The sequence below is a fragment of the Mustela putorius genome, unplaced genomic scaffold (assembly GCF_011764305.1).
Source record: "Mustela putorius furo isolate JIRA1106 unplaced genomic scaffold, ASM1176430v1.1 tig00537350_pilon_pilon_pilon, whole genome shotgun sequence".
Lineage (NCBI taxonomy): Eukaryota > Metazoa > Chordata > Mammalia > Carnivora > Mustelidae > Mustela > Mustela putorius.
The window spans coordinates 21,058,016-21,080,906 of NW_025422471.1; the positions used below are offsets into that span (position 1 = coordinate 21,058,016).

The 22,891-nt window shown below is 44.0% G+C and overlaps 1 protein-coding gene and 1 long non-coding RNA gene across 2 annotated transcripts in view; one reads left to right on the forward strand and one right to left on the reverse strand.

Annotated features, from left to right (window-relative positions):
* Window positions 1-2,353: 2,353 nt before the first annotated feature.
* Window positions 2,354-22,891, reverse strand: part of CKMT2 (creatine kinase, mitochondrial 2) — a 31,239-nt gene continuing 10,701 nt past the window's right edge. The window contains exons 2-10 of the mRNA XM_004759150.3: window positions 16,414-16,585; window positions 14,864-15,062; window positions 13,532-13,627; window positions 12,833-13,054; window positions 11,121-11,206; window positions 10,067-10,190; window positions 9,261-9,395; window positions 7,984-8,109; window positions 2,354-2,614 (exon numbers count right to left, since the gene is read on the reverse strand). Coding sequence (XP_004759207.2) covers window positions 2,495-2,614; window positions 7,984-8,109; window positions 9,261-9,395; window positions 10,067-10,190; window positions 11,121-11,206; window positions 12,833-13,054; window positions 13,532-13,627; window positions 14,864-15,062; window positions 16,414-16,565 — 1,260 coding nt within the window. The 5' untranslated portion in view covers window positions 16,566-16,585 and the 3' untranslated portion in view covers window positions 2,354-2,494. The remainder of the gene's footprint in view (window positions 2,615-7,983; window positions 8,110-9,260; window positions 9,396-10,066; window positions 10,191-11,120; window positions 11,207-12,832; window positions 13,055-13,531; window positions 13,628-14,863; window positions 15,063-16,413; window positions 16,586-22,891) is intronic.
* On the forward strand, window positions 8,053-11,711 carry LOC123390439. Its single transcript, XR_006605038.1, has 2 exons — window positions 8,053-8,427; window positions 9,154-11,711. It is a non-coding gene; the product is annotated as an uncharacterized LOC123390439 (long non-coding RNA).

Below are 22,891 nucleotides of genomic sequence, written 5' to 3' on the forward strand. Positions count from 1 at the left end.
TTTCTGAGTGCTGTGGCTATGATGCCTGGTACTATGGTGAATGAAAGTGGTGAGTGGACATGCTTGTCTTCCTGATCTTGGAGGAAAAGCTTTCAGTTTTTCACCTGTTGAGTATGTGGTTTGCTCTGAGTTACTCATATAGAGCCCTCATTTCTGTTTCCCCTGAACCCACTTTAGTGAGACTTTGTATCATGAACAGATGTAGTATTTTGTCAGATGCTTTCTCTGCACCTGTTGAGATGATCATATGATTTTTATCCTTCCTCTTACTAATGTGATGTATCCCATTGATTTGTGGATATTGAACCACCTTGTATCCCAGGAATAAATCTCACTTGACCATGATGAATGATCCTTTTCATGTATTGTTGAATTTGTTTTGCTCTGTTTGATAGGGGAATTTTGCATATGTTCAGAGATACGGACCTGTGGTTTTTCTTTCTCCTTTGTGTCTTTGGTCTTGGTATCAGGCTAATGCTGGTGTGATAGAAGGAACTTGAAACTTCTCAAGGTATTCCCAGAAACAGGATGGAAAAGAATAGGTAGTAACTGTTGTGTAATTGTTGTGGTGTAGGTTTAAATCACTTTGTTTTTATATCAGTATCCATGTATTTTTATGCCACTTGCTTGCTTTTCAGTTTTTTTTTTTTTAATAATGTTGGCAAATGCTATAGGCATTTGCCTTCATTTGCCTGTTATCTCCTAAGACCTTTCAGAAGAGGGACTCCCCAGGTCTGTCCTAAAGCATAGTTTTAAGGGATATTCAGAGATCAGTTGTCACAACATGACTGTGGTGGTTCCTATCTTTTTATGACTTCTTTCACAAACCCCTTACATAGTACATAAAATATGATGACCATTTGTAAGTACACTTTCCAGTTATCAATGTTCTGCTCCCAACAGCCCTATGACATAGTCATTATCACTGTGATCCTTATATACAAAAGAAAGTGAGGAACATAGAGGCTGAATAAATAATTTAATGGAATATGGTGGAACAGTTAGGACTTGTTCTAAGAAGTGTGCCTGTAGAGTCGACATGCTTGACTACAACACCAATGTTATCTACCCTCTATCCGTTTGTCCCTAGAATGGCAGTTACTGGATGAGGTTCTGATCTCTCATCTCTATAGGCCTTGATTGGCAAACAGTTGTCCACCCCATCCATTTAACATGATGTCCTCCAGTATACTGACTGCAGTTTCCTTGTCTGAATTTGTACCATACATCAGTTTGCCATTTAGAAATTAATGTGGTGCCTATCAGCACTAGCCTGAGTACGTGCTGAGTACATTTTCTTTTATTTCATTTTTTTCTTACTGTAGCAGGATCGAAGAAGGCAAATGTGTAAATTAAAGCAGTATTTCATTTTTACCCTAGCACCCACAGTGCTCACCTACAGAATGCCGAACTTGATCTCATTCCTGTTATTGAAGCTAACAGTTCTTTATGTTGTACAATTTCATAACTTGCCACAGTGTTCTCCCTAACTCTTCGGTCATGCCCTTTCATGTTCCAGACATCACATGATGGCTATAAAAGCACAAGATTTGATAGAAGGACATGCCTGCTGAGGGTAAAAATTAAGCTTCTGAATTATACTAAACACATATTCAGTATTCAGTATTAGACCTCCAATTGTGGCGTTCTCTTGAGAGTAAATTTACAAACCTACAATTTCAGACCATATCTAACTAATAATCTTAACCATATTTAACTCATAATCTTTGCAACATCCAGTTTAGGAAGCCAACCCACAATCAAACTTACCAGCTGAGAGATTTGACTTCATCAGTGACTGCCATCTTCACTAATTTTTTTTACCCTTCCTCAAACTCACGACCAAAGAAAGCCACATACTCTTCTCAAAACATTTCCATCGGTTACTCCATTTTGAGTTATTCTGCCTTCAGTTTATCCACACCTACAACCCCAATCAATTATACCTGAAACTCCTGTTTGTCACCAGAGTGCTTTAGTATGCTTGTATTTGAGTTTCTGACAAATGTGATGGTGGCTGACTCCCTTTCTATATCTATCCCTGATTAAGTAGCCTCTGTTTGCCATTTGTATAGTTGTATTTATTTCCAGACCCTCAAGAGAAATCCGTCTCCTCCTGTTCTACTTGCCAGAAACATGATTGGAAAATGAGGGACTAATACACCAGTGTTGTCTATAAAGTTTCGTTACGGTGTTGATATTATAGCATCTAGATGATTGGAGGGTTTTTAGGTTTGTGTGTAAGTGGTCTTAGAAATATGTTTTATCATTGCCTTACCAGATTTTTGGCTGCTGCTACTTCTAATTTGATGTATTTGCCCTTCTGAGTAGGATTTTTAAAAATCACGGAAACTAAGGATATTAAGGAGAGTTTTATTTTAAAGATAGGACATACAGTTTTACATTTTTTTTTATAAAAACTCTCAGAGTAAAAATTTCCTCATGTCTGTCATACCAGCAGACAGATTATTTATAAGTTTGGAAAACAAAAAGTTCACTTCCTGCCAAACTGAGGCAGAGGTGGTGGGACCTTAATATCTTGGCCTCTCTCCAGCTTCTTTTCACAATCCACGAGGTAGTTGACTCCATCGATGACTATCTGAACAAGCTCAACCTTTGATAGTGAAAAAGAAGGATGATTAATGGGCATAAAGGACACATGCAAGGCATTAATCAATAAGAATTCTGGGAGAAGTAAGAAATTGTCCTGTTAGGTAGACTTTATAACAATTTCTTCTTTGCTAGTATTTCTCTCAAGTGTTGTGGAGGGATTTTTTTTTTTATTTTTTATTTTTTAGATTTACTGTTTTGAGAAATTTTTAAATATCTGAAAGCCATTACTGTGCATCTCAGACACTCCTACCCCCCAACCCCCAGTCAGTTTCTGCTATAAATTTATCCAAAAGTAGAATTACAGAGGTGTCTAGGTAGCTCAGTCAGTTGAGTGTTTCCCTTTGGCTCAGGTCATGGAATCTAGTTCTGTGTCAGGCTCCCTGCTCTGTAGGGAGTCTGCTTATGTATCTCCCTTTACCCTCCCCCTGCTTGCACACTCTAATAAATCTTAAAAAAAATAAGTAAAATTACCATGACACTTTTTTTTTTTTTTTTTTTGACCTGGATCTCTCTTTAAGACCTACTACTAAGCTATCTGAGCATGATAGCTTAGATAGGATCTGAGCTATATATTTAATCAGTGGCTAGCTTTCTGAAAAAAAAAAAAACCAAATGTTTGGGTGCAATTAAATCATGTTTTCACTGTACCAGGCAAGTTTGCTACTTAAAGGAAACTCTGAATTATATTAGGATAAACCTTTAAAAAATTCCTGCTTTAAAAAAAACCCAAAATTTAATAAAAACCAGTATTTGTAAATCAGAGCACATCTACCTAGGATTTTTTTCCTTGGAATCCTTTTCCTAATCAGTTGCACTGCTCCTAAAGAGATGCAAACTGAGATAGTAAGCAATGACTTAATTCCCAACTGCATTAATATGCTTAATAATAACTCAATAATGAATAACAAGGATGGAAGGGGTTGTTACTTGTTACAGCTGAACATACCTTAGGCAGGATTGAGTCCAGTTCTCCTCCCCACTTTTTATGCTTAAAGAAACTGAAGCCCCGAGAGAGGGTTGGGTCAGAAAGCTAGTCATCACTAATCAAAGAAACACATAATTCTTACTTATCCACTTTGACCTGTCCTGCTGTTCATAATGGTGTAGTGAGATGGTTCTCTCATTCACTGTCAAAGGGACTCTATCTTTTTACTTTTTTTTTTTTTTTTAATTTTTATGTGACAGAGGGTGAGATCACAAGTAGGCAGAGAGGCAGGCAGAGAGAGAGAGAGGAGGAAGTAGGATCTCTGCTGAGCAGAGAGCCTGATGTGGGGCTCGATCCCAAGACCCCGGGATCATGACCTGAGCCGAAGATAGAGGCTTTAACCCACTGAGCCACCCAGGAACCCCAAAGGGACTCTATCTTAATGTAAGTCTTCTGGTAAGTAACTTGGTCCTAAGTAAGGTCCCCCTATCTTTAACTCATGAATTCTCTTCCTAAAAATATATCCTAACTAAATAATTAGAGTTGTGATTAAAGTATAGAGATGGTTACAGAATTATGTACAGATATAGTCAAATATCAACAAATCAGATACTAAATAGATGAGTATCTTTACTATGCTGTCATTAAAAATTAGGTTTTTAAAGAATACTTAATATTGTAAGAATAAGCTCATGATAGAATATACTGGAAAAATATGATTATAGGTTTTTTTTTTTGAAGAGGTATTTGAATAATTGTAAAAATGGAGAGCATGCCTTCTGCTTGAAGAGTCCCAGGGCAGTCCCAACACCGAGTGTCCTGGGAGCCCCCCACCCCCACCCATGCCAGCCACAGCTGCAACCATCCCGTCACCAGGTACACATAGTCTACACATGTGCATACACACCATACCTAAGACCATTCTTTCAATGTTAGGAGAAGTAGCTGTTCTGCCCAGTTCATAGAAATTAAGAAAATCACCAAAATCAGGAGACAGGAATATGCTCCAAACAAGAGAGTAAGATAAAACCTCAGAAAAAGAACTGAACTAAACACTTTTATTCAGCATAGTACTGGATGTCCTAGCCACAGCAATCAGACAAGGAAAAAAAAAAAAGCCTCCAAATTGGTAAGGAAGAAGTAAAACTCAGTAAAGTTTCAGGATACAATAATATACAGAAATCTGGTGCATTTTTATATAGTAATGTGGAAGCAGAGAGACAGATACTAAGAAAACAGTGCACTCACAAGTGCACAAAAAAGAAAACACCACCTACAAATAAATTTAACCAAGGAGGTGAAAGACCTATCCTCTGAGAACTAGAAGTCACTGATGAAAGAAATTTGAAGATGACATAAACAAATGGAAAAATGTACCATGCCCATTAACTGGAAGAGTAAGTATCACTGGAATGTCCATACTGCTCAAAGCAAGCTACAGATTCAGTGCAATCGCTATCAAAAGAGCACCAGCATTTTCCACCAAACTAAAATAAATAATCTCCAAATTTCCACGAAACCAAAAAGGACCTCAAACAACCAAGGCAAACTTTCGAGAGAAGAACAAAGCCGGGGCTATCACAATCCCAGATTTCAAGATGTGCTGCAAGGCTAGAGTGATCAAAACAGTATGGTACCAGCACAGAGATTCACAGAACAGGATGGAGATTTCGGAAATGAACCCTTGATTCTCTGGTCAATCTACAGTAAAGGAGGCAATAGTATACAATAGAGGAAAGACAGTCTTTTCAATAAATGGTGCTGGGGAAACTGGATAGCTACATGAAAAGAATGAGCCTGGACCCCTTTGTTATAACTCAAGATGGATTAAAGAGCTACATTTGAGGCATGGAACCAAAAAACTCAGAGAAACAAGTAAACCCTTGGACACTGGCCTTAGCCATATACTTATGGATAGCTGTCCTCTGGCAAGTAAAACAAAAACAGTAACATACCATTAGGACTATGCCAGAATAATGAAACAACATAGCATCTGATTATAACATGGGCAAAGGTCCTGAATAGACATCTTCTTCAACAAGGGATACAGATGGCCACCGGACATGAGAAGCTGCTCCGCATCACTATGAGCAGGGAAATGTAAACCAAACCCACAAGATAGCACCATGCACCTGTCAGAATGGCCAGTATCACAAGGACAAGATATAACAGATGTTGCTGAGGATTCTGAGGAAAAGGAGCCCTCGTGTGCTGCTGAAGGCAATGGAAACTAGTGTACCACTGTGGGAAATAGTAGGGAATTTCCTCATAAAATTTAAAAAGAGAATTACCATACAATCCAGTAATTTCATTACTGGTATTTACTGAAAGAAAACAAAAAACACTATTTGAAAAGTTATATCCACCCCTACGTTTTTTGCAGCATTATTTATGATAGCCAAGATGAAGTGTCCATCAATAGATGAACAGATAAAGATGTGATATGTGTATATATGCAGACCCACATATCTACAGTGGAATATCACTCAGCCATAAAAAGGATTGAGATGTTGCCATTTGTGACAACATAGATAGACCTCAAGGGCATTTTATTTTATTTTTTTTTTTTTAAAGATTTTATTTATTTACTTGAGAGAGAGACAGAGTGAGGAGAAGGTCAGAGGGAGAAGCAGACTCTCCATGGAGCTGGGAGCCTGATGTGGGACTCGATCCCGGGATTCCGGGATCATGACCTGAGCTGAAGGCCGTCGTCCAACCAACTGAGCCACCCAGGCATCCCTCAAGGGCATTTTAAGTGAAAAACAAAAACCGTATGATTTCATTTATATGTGTAGTCTAAAAAAACAAACAGAAACCAGACCATAGACAGAGAACAAACTAGTGGATGCCAGATGCAACACTGGGTGAAGGGCAGCGGGAGACACAGGCTTCCAGTTACGGAATGAAGACGTGACAAGGATGAAAGGGAATATGGTCCATGTTACTGTGATAGCATTATATGGTGACCAGTGGCATCTCCATTTGTGGTGAGGACAGCATAGCACAGGGAGTTGTCAAACCAGCCTCAGCCAGAGCAGAGCTTATGACTGACCTAATACATTAAAGAGAATCACTTTTCCTGAATAACAAAGAGCTGTGAACTCATGAATAAATCTGTTCCTGTGAATAAAACTATGTAAAATATAACTTTTACATAACAAAACAATCATTTAAAAAATGGAAGGCAATACAGAATAATGCTTATAATGCTTTTCTTAGGATTAAGTTAAATAAGTAGTGTTATTTTTTTTAATACTTCAGCATTTTTCTATCTTTTATAATGTCACCTATTAACTTAGGCTTTAGAAAAAAAATTTAAGTGATGACTGCCTTGCTTTCCAGTAATAAAAATTTGGTTAACAATAGAAGCAGACAGGCTCAGGCTCCCGATCTTCTTTATTCACTACACCACATATTACTCAGTAAACCTCAGAAATTGTATTTAGAGCTACTTCTTCCTCAAGTACTTTACCAGAGGTGGAAGCTCACAGGCTGACCTGAGTGTTTCCTCTTTCCTTTTTCTCAGTGTAATGGTGCCTATTGGATACACCCATAGGCAGTGAGATATTTGAAAACTAGCAAGGAAGAAAGAGCATCAATAATGCAGAGATTTAATAACCAGCCAGTGAGTTACTAGGATTTGTACAGTGTAAGAGGAAGAGGCTTTTAAATTAATAATGGGCATAGTACATTCCGTGGGAGCATGCAAAGATAAACAGGTGTGACTTATGCGGTCAGTGCTTGCTTAGGATGCAGCTGCATGTTCCTTGGGTGGGTGGGGGGGGGGCTCTTCCTGCTCTGCCTCCTGCCTCACTCCAGGCCTCCTTAGAGCTTACGAATGCTGTTCCTCCTATGTGTTCACAGAACCCTAAAGAGTATTTCATGAGCACAGTCTGTTATATACCTAGTACATACATATATGCCATGTTTAGCTTGAAAAATACACGATTTTATAAACTACCAAGTGTCTAAAAATGCTAAAAATGAAGCATGTGGCTTTCCCCAAAGGAAATTCAGAATCAAGAGAAATTTCCACTATTTTGCCACCCTCAGAGAGCACACACGTTCTCTGACATCACAGTGATAAAATGCTGCTGTCCTTTGGCATAAGAGAGCTCTGATCTTTGAAAGATGGCTGGAATACCTCTCAGGGGCCAGGTGCTGACAATAGTCCCTCCATGAACTCCTTTACTTGCCTGTATATTCTCAGCTTACCTTGTGCTTGCTTTTATGTGCTTGCTTTATTATGTTATTGCTTTTATGTTATTTCCCAGGGAGGATTAGTACTACAGAATGAAACACGACCTGGACGCAGGACTCGGGGTGGGGGGAAGAGGAGGTCTTGACTTTTGTGAATAAGGTGAGGCCGTACAGGCTACCTCTCTATTCCCTTTTTCTCTTAGCCTAGTATGGTCAGCTCATGTTTGCAAAGTGAGAGCTGTTACCTCTGATCGACCAATTCGATCTATGTTGGAAATATCATATACATCCGCCACCGCTGCTGTGTCCACACCACCCGTGCCACGCTTCTGGAGTCTCAGGTTTTCCAGGATCTTAGAGAAGCGTGGATCCTGGGACAAGAGACAGTACTTAGTGTCATAAGAAGCAAAACTGATTCACCATCATTGGCACATGGAATTAGTAAGAGATATATAATGAGAGATAGTAACCGTCAATATTAAGCATATACTTACTGTGTACCACAGCACTATGCTAGAACTTTTAAACCTTACAACAACCTCTGAAGTGTAGGTACTGCTTTCATTCTCATTTCACAGATGAGGAAACTGAGGCTCAGAGGACTATAACTGATGAAGGTCACACAGCTCGAAGGTAGCAGAGCTGTTTTTAACTTCTATATGATTTTTGCCATTTGGATGCCAGCTTTGGTGAGTTGATTATTCATCTGTATAATCGTTTCACTGATAGAATTAAAATCATGATGTTAAATGACATCAAATAATTTTCTTAACATTGGAATAATTCTTCATTCTGTTTTTGGTAGGAAGCACATTTTCTAAAACGGTTTTCAAGTATTTGATTGGCTTGTGCTGTTGCAAAAGTGCTGGATGCCTACCAGAACGCTTTTTCCTTCTCCTCTACAGATGGAGCTGAGAAGGTGACCACTAGCTACATTCTTGCAAACAGAATGAACTTAAGTAATGTGTGCACTTCCAGGCCTAGGCTTTCAATCTGTACATGGTGGCACCTATATCCTCTCTCCCCTTCCCACAAGCTGCAACGTGGGGCCTGGCGATGACCATGCTAAGAGGACGGTGCCCTAAGACCATGGTCTTCCCGGTGCAGTTCCCTGACCAGCAGCATCAAGTCACCTGGAAATTTGTTAAAAATGCAAATCTTTACAGGTGGGCAATCTGTTTTGATAAGCCTCCAGGCAATTTTGATGCAGGCCAAAGTGGGAGAATCCCCTCCACTAGGAGAGGCAGAGACAGAAGGAACTCCCAGGAGCAGGGCAGAGCAGCTCACCTGTCCATCCTGACTTGTAGTGAGGAGAATTTAAACTTGTTACTCTTGAAGCCACACCTCTTTCTGACAGCCCTTAATCTTTTATCCTCACTAATACAAGTGTCTTTAGAATCTATGTTGGGTTACAGAATGAAGGAAGGGTTACCGAATGGTGATGATTTCTCCCTCCACAAAGAAGTCACATATGAGTTTATCCTGGTGGAACTCCAAAGGACTGTTGACTGCGTAACATTACCTTGCTGAGCTTTGGGATCCTAACGTGGACACCAGCCCGTAATCCTGTGCCAAGGTTCGAAGGGCAGGTCAGAATATATCCTAGTCGCTCATTCCACATGAACTCCCAGCCTCGCGCTTGGATTAAGCGTTCCACCTACAGCAGTGAACAAACGGAGTTCGTAAGTATCCATTTACTTGGTACATCCGCAACACCAGGGAGAGACATGTGTACTGGTATGTTTGCCATGAGTGAAATTCAGGCAAATTTATATTACTTCCTTAATGGAAAAGGATACTTCTATCCAAATATTAAAATGAGTCAATTAAATTAGATGAAGCAGGTACAGCACTGAATGCAGTACTAGCACATCCTAAATATTCAATGAATGTCCGTTGCTGTTACTTTTCATACGAGAATAATAGGAGAATGTAGGAATTCTCAGCAGGTAAGGCTGTGGTCAGGTTACTTAGGAACATAGTTACATCCTGTACTGTCTATATGCTTAGAATCACCAAGAGCACTGTTAAGGAAACTGGATCATAAGTAATGATCCACAGACTTCCCTGAACCATTCTGGACTTGGGAGAAGGGCAGAGGAGACTTTTTTTTTTTTTTTAACTAGTAAATTCCTATTTTTGAAGCCCTGGCCTGGTAGTCCCGCCCTTAGAGAGTGCCATGATCCTAAAGAAAATTAGCCTCATCCTGGTAATTACCATAGTGTCTTCTGTTAAAAATGAAGAAGTGGTTTCATTTTAATGAAATCAGAAATGAAATGAAAATGAAAATTTTTAATGAAAATTCAGAAATCTCTGGTAACATCTTACCTCTTTCAGTCCACGACAGAATCGCTCAAATACTCTTTTCATATTGCCTCCTTTTTCCATAGAGATTACCCTGGTGTGGTCTTCCTCATTAATCCAGATGAGAAAGGTCTTGTCATAATTATGCCTAATGAAAGGAGAAATACGGCGTTGCGTGTCAAATCCATTTGTTTCAACACATGAAGATTCCCTTCACTCCTGTGGCTTCATTGCTTCATTTCACCTTCCTCATTCCTACAAAGCCCTAAGCTTTTTACTGTGCCTGAACAAGTGCTACAAAATAATGTTACCGTGACAGAACAAAAACAAGACCAACTCCAACCCTTAAAGATGTACTGTTTTTTTCCCAACAAGAATATCATCTTCCCCAGTCCTTGGACAAGGAGGACAATAATTCAGCTATGGATAACATTTGGCTTTGACACTAACAAGAGTATTCTAAGAGGCTCAACCAAAATCTTGTGGCGCTTCAAGAAAGTTTTTTACCTGCAGCCCAGGAGGTTTGGGATGCAGAAGATCTCACATACGTTTACTGCCTAGATCCTGCCTATCCACACACATGGAGCACCTGCTCACGAACACACTTATCGCAGCTCCTTCGGAGAGTGTCAGAATAACCTACCAAAGTACACGGGAATCAAAGTGGACTGAGGACTTTGGCCAAGATAAAATACGTGTATACTCGATATCCATTCTTCCTTGTAGGGTTTTGCTTAAGTCCTCGAAACTTTTCATTTTCTGCTCTTTTGTTTTAAAGTCATGAAACAGATTCTCTGTGAGGTCAAATAATATGAAGCTAATTTTTCTTAAAAAGTCTTTCTCATGCATAATTCATGCAAACCAGCGAACATTCTTACACATCTTAGATACATCACCATACTGTGGAATGACACACACACACACACACACAATTTCTACAGTCTCTCCCCCCCCCCCATTTAACTCAAGCCAGGCATGCTGTCAGCTGCGACTCACAGCAACTGCAGGTTAGGAGAAGCAGGTGATCTGAAGGAGATCGTCTGTACACACTGCAAATGTGAAAATGCTGTGTCCATACCAGATTCCCCTGGCATCTGGCCAGTCACGGGCCATCCCAGCACATGTTAGTAAGGGGGATACTGGCTTATCAAATAGAAAGTGGTCCTGCAGGCCAGAACGGACAAAGCAGAAAGGAAAAAATGATGAGATCAGACACAACTACATGTGCCAGGTCTGTCAGACAGTGGTTCTCAGCCTTGGCTGGCTGCCCACTGGAACAACCTGGGTTTTTTTTAAAAATATGAATGCCCAGTTCCTGCACCCCAGATATTCTGTCCTAATTGTTATGGGGTGTGGCCTGGACAGTGGGATTTTTTAAAAGCTCTTCAGATGATTCTAGCTTACAGCTAAGGTTGAAATCCACTGGCTTAGCCCAGATGGAAACAATCACTATGAATTATATTTATCCACCAGCACCAATGCTATGCAGTGTTGGAGCAGGCAGTGAGTGAGGGACACGCTCCTGGAAAGGCTGGTATACACAGCCACCATTCTCTACATGTCCGGCATTAGTGGATCTCTTATTACTATCCTTCCTTTCACTAACAAGTATTGGAGATGTAAAACAATGGATTATAAATAAAAATATCTACCATTAATTCAATGCTCACCTTGCTCTATGCTATGTGTTTTTTTTTTTTTTCTTGAATCCTCACAACACTAGGAGGCAAATATAATCATTTTATGAGTGAGGAAAACAGATTCAGAGAAAACAACCTCCCCAGTATCACATAGCTAGGAAGTGACAGAGCCTCGATTCAAACCTCGACCCATACGATTCCCAAGTTGTGCCTTAAACTATAGGAAAGTACTCTTCGTATCAAAACCAGTGTCGAGACTGTTTTTCTGTGTGTACACAGTAAGAACATAAATATGCATATCATATATTTAAATTTGATTACACTGAGGTAAGAAGCAAAGAAGATATGGAGAGGGAAGTCCTTTACAATCTAAGTGGAAGGGTTGGGAGACATTAGCCAGAACAGACTTTGTGGCCTTTCGCTGGAAACCACAAGTGGCTGCTGGAGGCCGAGGAGGGCTTATGCTCTAACAGAGCAGGCCAAGGGCCTGACAGCTGCAGAGACCAGGAGACTGAGGCCCAGAGAGACCACAAAGCTAGCTCATTCAATTTGGTAATGGGGCATATTTTGTGGCATTGCATCTTATGAAATGACAAGATACTGTTTCTGTTTTGTGGTGGTGGTTGTTTTTTTTTTTTAAGTTCTATCTAAAAGTTACTTTTGAAACTGCTATCCCTTTTTAGCTGGACCACAGGGAAAATAAGTAAAAGGACTTGAGTTTTGTCTGCCCTAGTGTTAGAGGGAAGCTGTTGAGGACTCGTGGAGGCAACAGAAATCCCAGAGCTGGCTCCAGTAGGAGTCAGGGAAGGCCTTCCACCTCGATAATTTCCTTTCCAGATTTTCCTAGCTTCTAGGACTTTATTTGGGTGTGGCAATGGAGACCATCTTCAATAAGCAAAGGGATCTTCCATTTAACCTCCAGCCATGGATGTGCAACCCCCCAGCTCCACAGTGGAGTTTCCTCTGATTTTAACCACAGACCATTTCTGTGGCTTGACCTAAAGTATTAAGGCCTCATTTTCCCATTTTTCTTCCTTATACTGCACAGGCTGAAGTCCCAGCAAGCTCCCCATGAGGTCTCATGGTGCCCATTAGGGTTCCAGGCACAGCCCCATCCCAGGCCAGGCCAGATGGGTCAAGGGCCACTCACATCTATGAGCCGCTGCTGGTCTTGCTCAGTCATCTCGGACAGCCTGTAGTAGCGGCCTGCCAGGTCCCCTTTGAGGCCCTCCAGGGCCGTGATGGCCACGTTCTCCACCTCCCTTCGCTCAGCCCGGCTGCAGGCAGGTGGCAGGCTCAGCCCGCGGATGCTGCGGCCTGTGCGCACCCGAGAGGACAGCACGTAACGCTCATCAAACTGCCCATGGGTGATCTGCCGAAGCAGAGAGAGCATGGGGTTACCACGGCCAGCTGCCACCACCATGGGGTCCACCCCACTGACCTGCAGCACCCCCGTGCAGGGGGCCCTCAGACCCTGTGCACAACATGCTGGACACATGTTGGAATTTCAGGGGCAGGGGCACTGTAGCTAAGGGGCACAGCTACTTTATGCAGCGCCATCCAGAGTCCTTTACCACACTAGGTGTGGCATGAAAAAAAAGTAACTGCTTTAGGAAAGACAGGGTTCTCCCTGGCCACCACCACCCTACTGGCCCTTATTAAAGAAAACAAAGACTTCGGGAAGTTTCTGACCTTCTCCTTGCCCCTCCAGGGAGTGTGCTGCGCAAGGGCCATCACAGAGCTTGCAGAGGGCATCTGACCCAGGGGGAGTCGCCCTCCTCTCTGGTGCTCCTCACTTCAGGCTCTGGAGTGCCAGCTGCATGGGAAAGCAGAGGGGTCTGCAGCCTACCTTGGATGCGTCCAGATCCGTGGGGTGCTTCATCACCCTGGGGTCATAGCCATTGTGCCTTAGTTTGATGACAGGATCAAAAAGGTCAGCAAACACCTGTAGAAGGGAAGATGCATCTGTTTCCACTTTAATTGATTCATCTATTAAAAGGTGGTTCCTTTCATTTGCCCCTTCTTACCTTGAGGGCCAAAGCTGATGCCCTGCTCTGTCATTCTCAGTGTTACCACGCAGGAAACGGGGGTGGTAGATTGATGGTCAACGAATAATAACAGGCCACCTCCCTAGTGATTCTGCCAAGCTTACTGCCATGAGACTGAGCCAGAAAATCTTGTGTCTCCCCCCAGCAGTTCTTGCCTTTATGAGATAAAAGAAGCTGCCAGAAGCAGTTTTGTGGTCAAAAGAGATAATCAGATTCTAGGGTTTGAAAATAATAAATTCACGGAAAACCAGCTACACTGCAAGAAAAGTGCACAGCAGCAGTCAGGGCAAGGCCAGCACCTCTCACCCTGTGAGGTCCTTCCATAGCCCAAACCATCTTGTGCCAAATCTATTAAAAAAAAAAAAAAAAAAAGAGCTTCAGGGATATCCTTTAGGTAAAATGATGTTAAGAGTAGTCACCACAGAGGACCTGCCACCTTTAGGGGCTGTGGGAAGTGGGTGGGCAGGGGGCGGGGGCAAACTGGGTCCAGGGAGCCAGGGTAGCACACTGCTGTATGTGAATGAACCACCAGTCCTGTTCATTCAGGAGGACCCATCCTCCTCTTTATGGCTGTTCTCCCAGAGAACTTCCCTCAGCTCCCTGCAACTTGTCATGGTGTCGAGGTTGCTCTGTGACGAGTGCTGCCCTAGCAGCAGACTGTTCTATGCTTCTGTCCCAAGGATGAGGACACGGAGATCATAGGATTCCTCCAAGAGACTTGGTGAACTCAGTCATCTAGGCTACAATAATCAGTAATTCCCAAGCTAAAGACACAGACCGTCCTTCTTCCTCAATGAAGTCTAGCCACAAACACACCATCTCCTAAGGTCTTATTGGTGAATACATATCACCAATAAATTACAAGATTTTTTTTTTTTTCTGTACCAATTCATCCCCTTGACAATCTCAGAGAGCCCTGTCATGGAACTCATCCTCCATGAGTGGGATACCAGAGCAGCAGCAAAGGAAGCCTTGTCCCTGGGAAGCGGTAGCCCTCCTTGTTCCAGAAAGCATTCCAGATGTTCTGCTGCAGCTGCCTTCCCTTTACGAATGCCGGCCCCACAGAGAAGAGAAGGACTCCGCACCCAGAGCATCCCCCCACCCCCATTCTGGAATCAGCAGCCAATTTTTACCTCATACGACTCCTCGTCACCAGCCACCATGCCCACAGTCTTGATGAAGGGGTGGCCAGGGTTGTCCACTCCAGTCTGGATACACTGGTCCAGGGTGTAGCCGTTGGGCGTCGCCTTGTTGCGGAGCTTGGCATAGATGGCCGGGGTGAGGCACTCGGCCATGCAGTTGTTGTGCTTTCGCAGATCAGGGTAGTCTGCGCTGCAGGCGGAGGAGAGGGCCGCTCAGTGAGCACCGCCTGAGGGAGGCGGCCTGGGAAAGGACTTGGCTTCTGGCTGTCCTGCCACCAGGCTGTCTTTAGCCAGAGGGCATGGGGACACGTGGCTAGGAGTCATGATTTAAGTCAGCCAGATGAAAAAAAGAAAAACAGTCCCCAGAACAGCCCGATAAAAGGGGTGTGGCCCTGCTTAAGGATCCCATGCTGCTGGCTGCAGGAGCCCACACACCATGGCTTATTGGAAAGCGGAGATACAGTGAAAATGACAAAATCAATGGACATCCCTTGTGGCCTTTTTTTTTTTTTAACCCAGAAGATCTGGTAAAATGCAACAAGCACGTTGTGGTGCCTTAGGTCTGTGGTGGAGAGACTGGAAACCTGCAGGTAGAGGTACCTAGAAATTCCATTATTTATCTGTCCTCTACGCTGACATTCCAAGAGAGCAGATTCTGCTCTGTCGAGAGCAGTGGCTGGCTACTGAAACAGGCATTCTGTAAATATCTGTCGGAACGGTACACAGAAGGCAATAAAGCGAGGCGTTCTCTGATCCCGGGCTGTGTACTGACCAAACAAAGGGGATTCTGTACCACCACAGGCTCAAACACAGGTCATCTCCCTTCAGGAGTTCCTGAAGTACGTGGTAGGTGTTGATAATTCCCTCAGAGATCTGGATCCCCACAAGAGCCAGCGACTAGATCTGAGAAGAACGGCAAGTCCTCCTCATCTGTCTCTACACCTGCCTCTGTGGGACCTTGTGGAGTCAGCGCCGCGTGCCAACTCTGCAGTGCATGCCGTCTCATCTGTGGCGAGGAGCCAAGGACTGGGAACTCCTGGCCATCTTCATGCCACTTTCCCACTTTCCATCTGCAGTGGCCTTTAAAGCTGGTACTTAATATCAGTACTACAACACCATTCTCCAGAAGGTGGGACATCAGTGAGTGAAGTGTGGGTCTGGAATCGGGGTCCTGGGGTTTGCATTTGGCTGCACTGGGTGTGTGAACTTGGGCACTGCTTCATTGTTCTAAGTCTCCGTTTTATCACAAAGGGATGCTAAGATGAATAAAACAGACACTCCCATGTACAGCAGTTAACACACATCAGAGTGCTCAACCGATATTCATCGTGAGTATTATTACTATTCAACTAGCTTCCCCAGCTCTGGGCAGGAATGACGACACCGCACTGCCTCGGATTCACCACAGGCCACTGTGCTCCCTGCGTGTCGACAGTGATTGTCAGTTTGATCTTGTCCTTCTCAAAAGCAACAAGAAGGACCCTTGCTGACAGTTTCTGGCAGGGGATAGCAGATTTCTGGCTGACACGTGGAGTTCTTACCTGGGCGGGAACAGCCTATGTTGCTCCCGAGCCTCGGCCCGCACGTTCTGCCGGTTCAGCAGATACCCAGTGGTTAGGGCACTGGTGCCCATGGTAGCAAGTAACAGAGAAGCATTGCGGCCAGTGAGCAACTTCGAGAAGGCACTGGCCATCCTTCCTCTTGGATGAGTGTCTGAAAGCAGAGAAAATGGATCAGACAAGCTCCCGGGGTGGACCCAAGCCACAGCCCAGCGATGGCCGGGCAAGAGAAAGGACTACAGGAAGCACTGTGGCTCTCTTTTGGTTTGGTTTTTCTCTTTCTTCCTTTCTCACCCATACCCCTTGCTACTGCTTGGGGAGATGTGGGGAGGTGTAGACACTGTGAATGTCCAACTGCATGAAGTCCATGGCCATTTTCTCCAGTTAAGAATACGGGGAAAATAAACAGAGAATTTCTGCTGCTGGCTGTGTGACAGACCAGGTGCTCCTTTGGACCCCACCACTGCACAGGGAGGACAGCCTGAATAGGTCAGGTTCCTGGGCTTGGAAGAAGTAGGGGAAGTCTCTGAGTCCCATGCTCCCACCCCACTCCTTGCAAATGAGCTGGTGGCAGAGCTCAGGCTAACAAGCGAGGAGGTTTGGGTTGAGGACGGATGTCCATGTGAGCACTAAGGTCAGGATACCAACAGTGGGGTGGAGAGCTCTATCTGTGACTGCCCTAGTGAGCTAGAACCCTTAAGAGGGGCGCAAGTGGTCCAAGGTCACTAGACCCCCCCAATCCCTGGCTCCCAGCAGAGGCAGAATAAAATCCTCTCTAAGGAAAGTATACTCAGTTTAGGCTCTGGTTTCCTACAGATGAAGATCAGGCAACAAGCTCTCAGTCAAAGATCAGGAGGAATTGGAGGTCACAGAGTCAAACTATCTTTTAAAAATGAAAAAGGAAATAAGAGAAGATCATTAACAAAAAAACCACTAAAATATATACTTAGGAAGAATCAGATATTAGAAGGACAGCCTGAGATACACATAAAATGTAGAAAACATATGGAAGTGTTTGTTTAGATGTATACAGTATCAACAGAGAATGACAATCAGGATAAGCCCCTGCCCAGACAGATAGCCTGCTACGTCTGCTATTGCCCAGAGATGGGAAGGACCACTTCCAGCATCACCCAGCAGGGAGCTATTTAATGTGGGTTGTTGAGTGTGGGACAGTAGAACAGGTCACTCTAAGTACTCTCTGTGATGCCCAAATACAGGGAGTATGGAATTTTTTTCCCTAATATTTAGAAGGTTCCAAGGACTCTGTCTCAAGATCCTCCAAGCTTAGCACCAGCAAAGAGCCCCCTGATGTGTATGGCTGTGGCTAAAAACCTGGGCCATCCAGTGGAAGACAGACTTTTAATAAGGTGAGGCTGGCATAGCCTTACACATAATTCTTATTATTGTGTTATGTTAGTCACAATACATCATTAGTTTTTGATGCAGTGTGCCAAGATTCATTGTTTACATATAACACCCAGTGCTCCATGTAATACGTGCCGTCCTGAATACCCACCACATAATTCTAAGAGCAGCCTTTTGAGGTCCACTTTCTTCCTGGATTGTATTTGGGAAACTGGGATTAGTCTATGAACTTTATGCTTCCAGAATCTCCACCTAGAACTCTCTATTTAACATCTGTTTGAGCAATATTAGGGAGAAACTTGAATATATCAACCAAAAGCATCAGAGTCCTTGAAAAAATTTAGGACTTTTTTTTTTCTATGCTAACCCAGGAAATCAGAGAGCCTTTCTTCTGTGATAATGTCTAAAGACAATTCCCTGAGTCTTTTTTGTTGTTGTTGTTTAAAGATTTTATTTATTTATTTGACAGAGAGAGAGAGAGAGAGATCACAAGCAGGCAGAGAGGCAGGCAGAGAGAGAGAGGAGGAAGCAGGATCCCCGCTGAGCGGAGAGCCCGATGCAGGGCTCGATCCCAGGACCCCAGGATCATGACCTGAGGCGAAGGCAGAGGCTTAACCCATGAGCCACCCAGGCACCCTCAATTCCCTAAGTCTTAAAGGCAACAGAAATTAGTAAGCCTCAGACAAGATAAATGGGCCATTTTTTAAAGTTGTCCTAGGGATTTGGACTGGCCCAACATTAATTAATCTCATCACACGACTTTGGGCTGTTATTGGTCTCCTTCCAAGAGTAGGTGAGGGCTTCTCCGAGAACTGTCCCACTACTTGCTGGATCTTGCATGTGGCCGGCAGCACTGATGTATACCTTTCGGCTCTGTTTTAGCTGCGTCCACACCCTCCGTCTCCTCCCTGAGCAGAAAGGCAAGGTTTATCATAGAACTCATCAGAGTAAAGGAAGCTTTATCTAAATTCCTTTCAGGAAACATAAGGGCCAAAAAAAATAAGCTCGGGCAGCCTCAGACTAAGTCTATTTGTGTCTGAGCTTGACTCATATGGCTTGATCTTTATTTTTCTTTCCTTAACTTGCTTGGACACTGACATGTGTTCACATCAGAGTCTGTTTGAGAAGGCCAATCTTGAGCAGAGTCAGGAGGAAGAGGAGGGCATGGTGTCATTTGCGCCCCACTGACAACTGCTGCTCTTCAACAGGTCTTCCACAGGAGAGGGATGTGCAGGTGGGTGTCTGACTCAAAACAGTCAGTTTGACACGTCCTATCTATATTGTTTCCAGAAGTAATAATATTAATACACATCCAAGAGTTCTAATATTGTCCTCTTATCTGAGCCGTGACGTAGGATTCCTGCCAATAATCCTGTGGAGGCTTTGCCTGCCACAGGCTAAGCAGCCCTGGAGCTCTAGTGCTTTTGCTTGGATTTCTTGTAGAGGATTGACACAGTCTCAATGTTTTGGTGACGTGAAGAATTCCGGCTTCCTTGCCTCTATGTTACTCTCTTTCCGGGACACACAGAAACACTGAATTTCACTGTTGAGATCCCAACCGATCACCTTCAGAGTGAGAGTGAACTAAGGGTCTCATCAGACAGGCTAGGGACCCTGGGAGCAGTTGCTCCCCAAAGACCCAGATCCAGGCTTGCAATAAAACCATTTTTCCGGGGCGCCTGGGTGGCTCAGTGGGTTAAAGCCTCTGCCTTCGGCTCAGGTCATGATCCCAGGGTCTTGAGATCAAGTCCCGCATCAGGTTCTCTGCTCAGCAGGGAGCCTGCTTCCTCCTCTCTCTCTCTGCCTCTCTGCCTACTTGTGATCTCCTTCTGTCAAATAAATAAATAATTAAAAAAAAATTTTTTTCCTTGTGACTAAATGATATCTCTGCTGTGTGTCAAAAAGTTAGTCTGTGAAAAGCTGCACAAGCACATCATTGCTTTGTCTTACAGACTCTGTGACCCGGGAGCCCCCATATGTTCCCTAAGCACTATCTGCAGCTGGAGCCTCTGCCTCCAAGAGGCTCGATTTGTTACTTGCATCGATGGTGAGATGGTGGGTAACTGTGGCATAGGTGAAGCTGGAGAAAGGTATGTAAGGGATAGCCCATGTGTGCCAAAGTGGTCGTGCTTCGGCTTGCCTAGTTTCCAAATGTGGTGGTTCTGTAAGTCAGTCTATCTCTGGTGAAGCCACCAGGACCAAAGTTTTGATGCCTAAAGCAATCTGAGGCTTCCAGCAAAGCTTTTGGATTTTTTTGATTCTCTGCCTGCCATAGGCATTAGTATAACCTACTGAACTGTTCCGTGAGGAGATGGTCGGAGAGAGGAGACAAGGCGCCGGAACAGCTATGGTGCTTCTCCAGGGACAAAGGCCTCGCATCCAGACACCCTTAGGAGGGGGAGTGGCCTCTTCTTTAAAGCTTGGCTTTTGTGGTTCTTTCTGCCTGACAGCTTGCTTGAAGTTAGGCATCATTCCCAGTTTCTCTGAATTATACCCCATTCGTGTTTCCTTCTTGGCACTCATCCCCACCTCTCATTTTATCTGCTTTGCGTACTGACCATCTCTCCCCCAAAGCAAGGAACTTGGTTTCTTTTGCTCACCGCTGTATCATCATTGCCTAGCACAGCACCTGGTACTTGGTGGGCTCTCAGTAGCCTTATTTAATAAATGCTTTCAGCACTGCTTGCTGGTCGAGGAAGCCACTCTAGGCTTGCCAGGACCCACACAAGAATGCTGGTGTCAGCTGATTGGGCACAGTGGGGGCTGTGAGGCCAGAGAACTGGGCCAGTCAGAGGGCGAGTGGATGGTCCCAGGGGCACAGGCAGTGGAGAAGTTCGGAAGCCAGCTTCCCTCAGCCTTAGGATACCCAGTGGCCAGTGTTCCCCGGGAGCAGGATTTGGACTTATTTTGGGGGAAAGAGGCAAATGTCAACTAAGTAAATTCACTGGGAATTTTATGAAAGCTCACACAGCACCAGTACACACCCATTCAGGGTCTGCCATGGGGCGCAGAACACCCGGGACACAGTGCACCAGCCTGCCTTTCAGGTTAAGAGCTCTAGAGCTCCATACTGAGCTCTCTGATCGATCTCTTATTAAACACACACACAGCATAGAGCTCACATATTCTAGTACAGATATATCAAATATATCCTATGTAGGAGAGATGTATTTTAAAATATCAAAACAGAGAGGGAGGCAAACTGTAAGAGACGGCTAATCATAGGAAACCAACTGAGGGGTGCTGGAGGGGAGAGGGGGAGGAGGACGGGGTGACTGGGTGATGGGCATTAAGGAGGGCACGTGATGGAATGAGCACTGGGTGTTCTATGACAGATGAATCACTAAATTCTACCCCTGAAATGAATGGTACACTATGCAATAACTAAGTTGAATTTAAATTTAAAAAACTTAAAATCAGTTTACTTACTGTGTTTTTGTGCTGGCGCCATAAGCCATACTCATTTGTTTCAGTAAAATTATTGCAGTTCGGTTAAGTATTGCTTCTCACTGCCCCTCGAGTTTGGACTTTACTGTCCATCTTTCCTGTGTCTGAACCAGCGCCTGGTGCCTCAATCCCCACAAAACTTCTAGCCCAAGGTGACTGCTTGCTGTCTGAGCTCCCACAGCACTCCTGGGCTGCTCACTCATTGCCACGTACGCTGCACAGGTGTTTGACATCTGTTGGTGAGCCCAACTGTCCGGTAGCTCTTGTCAGGATAAGGAACTGCCTACTATGCGCTTTCTTCCCATCCGACGGCTAAAATCTTCAAGTACAAGAACCTACCTACCTGTCACAGATCATTGCACATAGTAGCTGCTCAATAAACATTTCTTCTCTGACTTATTTTTAAGCTATGCTTTGCCTGATTTCCAGAAGAAAGAAATTTTACCAGCTTCCTGCTTATCTCTCTGCAGACAATGCATGTAGGTCTCCCAGAGAGGAACCTTTTCCTTGGGCTATTCCCCCAGGCACATTTCCCCCTCTGGCCTGGCTCCTTTGCTCCCAAGCACTTCTCACTTTTAATTTGCTATAAAGCTCAGGCCTGGTATCTAAGCCAACTTAAGGTCAAGTTTGACCCGGGAAGCTATCTTACAAAACTAGGGGAAAAATACCCATTTACATTACATTAAACACATCCCTTTCAGCTACTGATTTTTAAGTCCTATCATAAAAGCAACCAGGCAAGCCTGGTAGGCTGGATTTCAGCATTTCCCTGCTCAGGTTCTGGGTCTCCACAAGCTGCCAAGAGCAGAGCAGCCCAATGCAGGCTCCTCGTCTCTCAACCCTAACAGGCCGGCTCCGGAGGCGCCCAGACGGCCCGACCTCGCCTGTTTCCCAGGGAGATCTGGTACAGGGTGTCCCACAGCTAACAGATGGAGCCTCCCAGCAAAGCATGAAGCCTCACGTGCATGTCCTTCCTTCCATCAGGAATCTTTTGACTGAATAGGCAGGTGGGGAAGGAAGAGGCAGATGAGAAACCAGCGTTGGGTATCGGAGAAATTTATCTAAAATCTGTCATCCAGAAATTCCTCTCCACAAAATACAGGAAAGAATCTTTATCACCAAGCATTAAGGCAGGCTGTGATGCACCTCCCAGGCAGTCCACTAAAGAAATTGCAAAAATAAAACAAAACCTTACCCTTTTAGAGAACCAGGCTGATAGAACCTGTCTGCGTACATGTTCTCGAGGTAACTCAGGTAAGACATGACAGCACTATTTGTCACACAGCGCTTACTCCAAGTTCACCCGAAATTGGGGTGGCCGTTTGTGTTAGCTAATTTGCCTTTGGCCAAAGGAAAAATAAGCTTTTCCTGTCTCTTCGACAGCAGGTAATTTTACACCTTGGACCTGGCACCTAAGTTGAACCACTAGCATCACCCACCTCCCCCTGCCAGGGGCAGATCTTCCTTAATGTGTACATTTCAAAGAGATGGTTCCCAGGCTCTTGAGAAAAACGTTTCTAGGTTGTAAAACTGGCTGGAGGCTCTCTTAAAGAGATTTATATACATCTCAAAGGGACAGAGAAAGAATTTAGGATATTTAGAAAACTTGGAAATATCCTAAGAAAAGGGGAGCGATGGTTTAGTT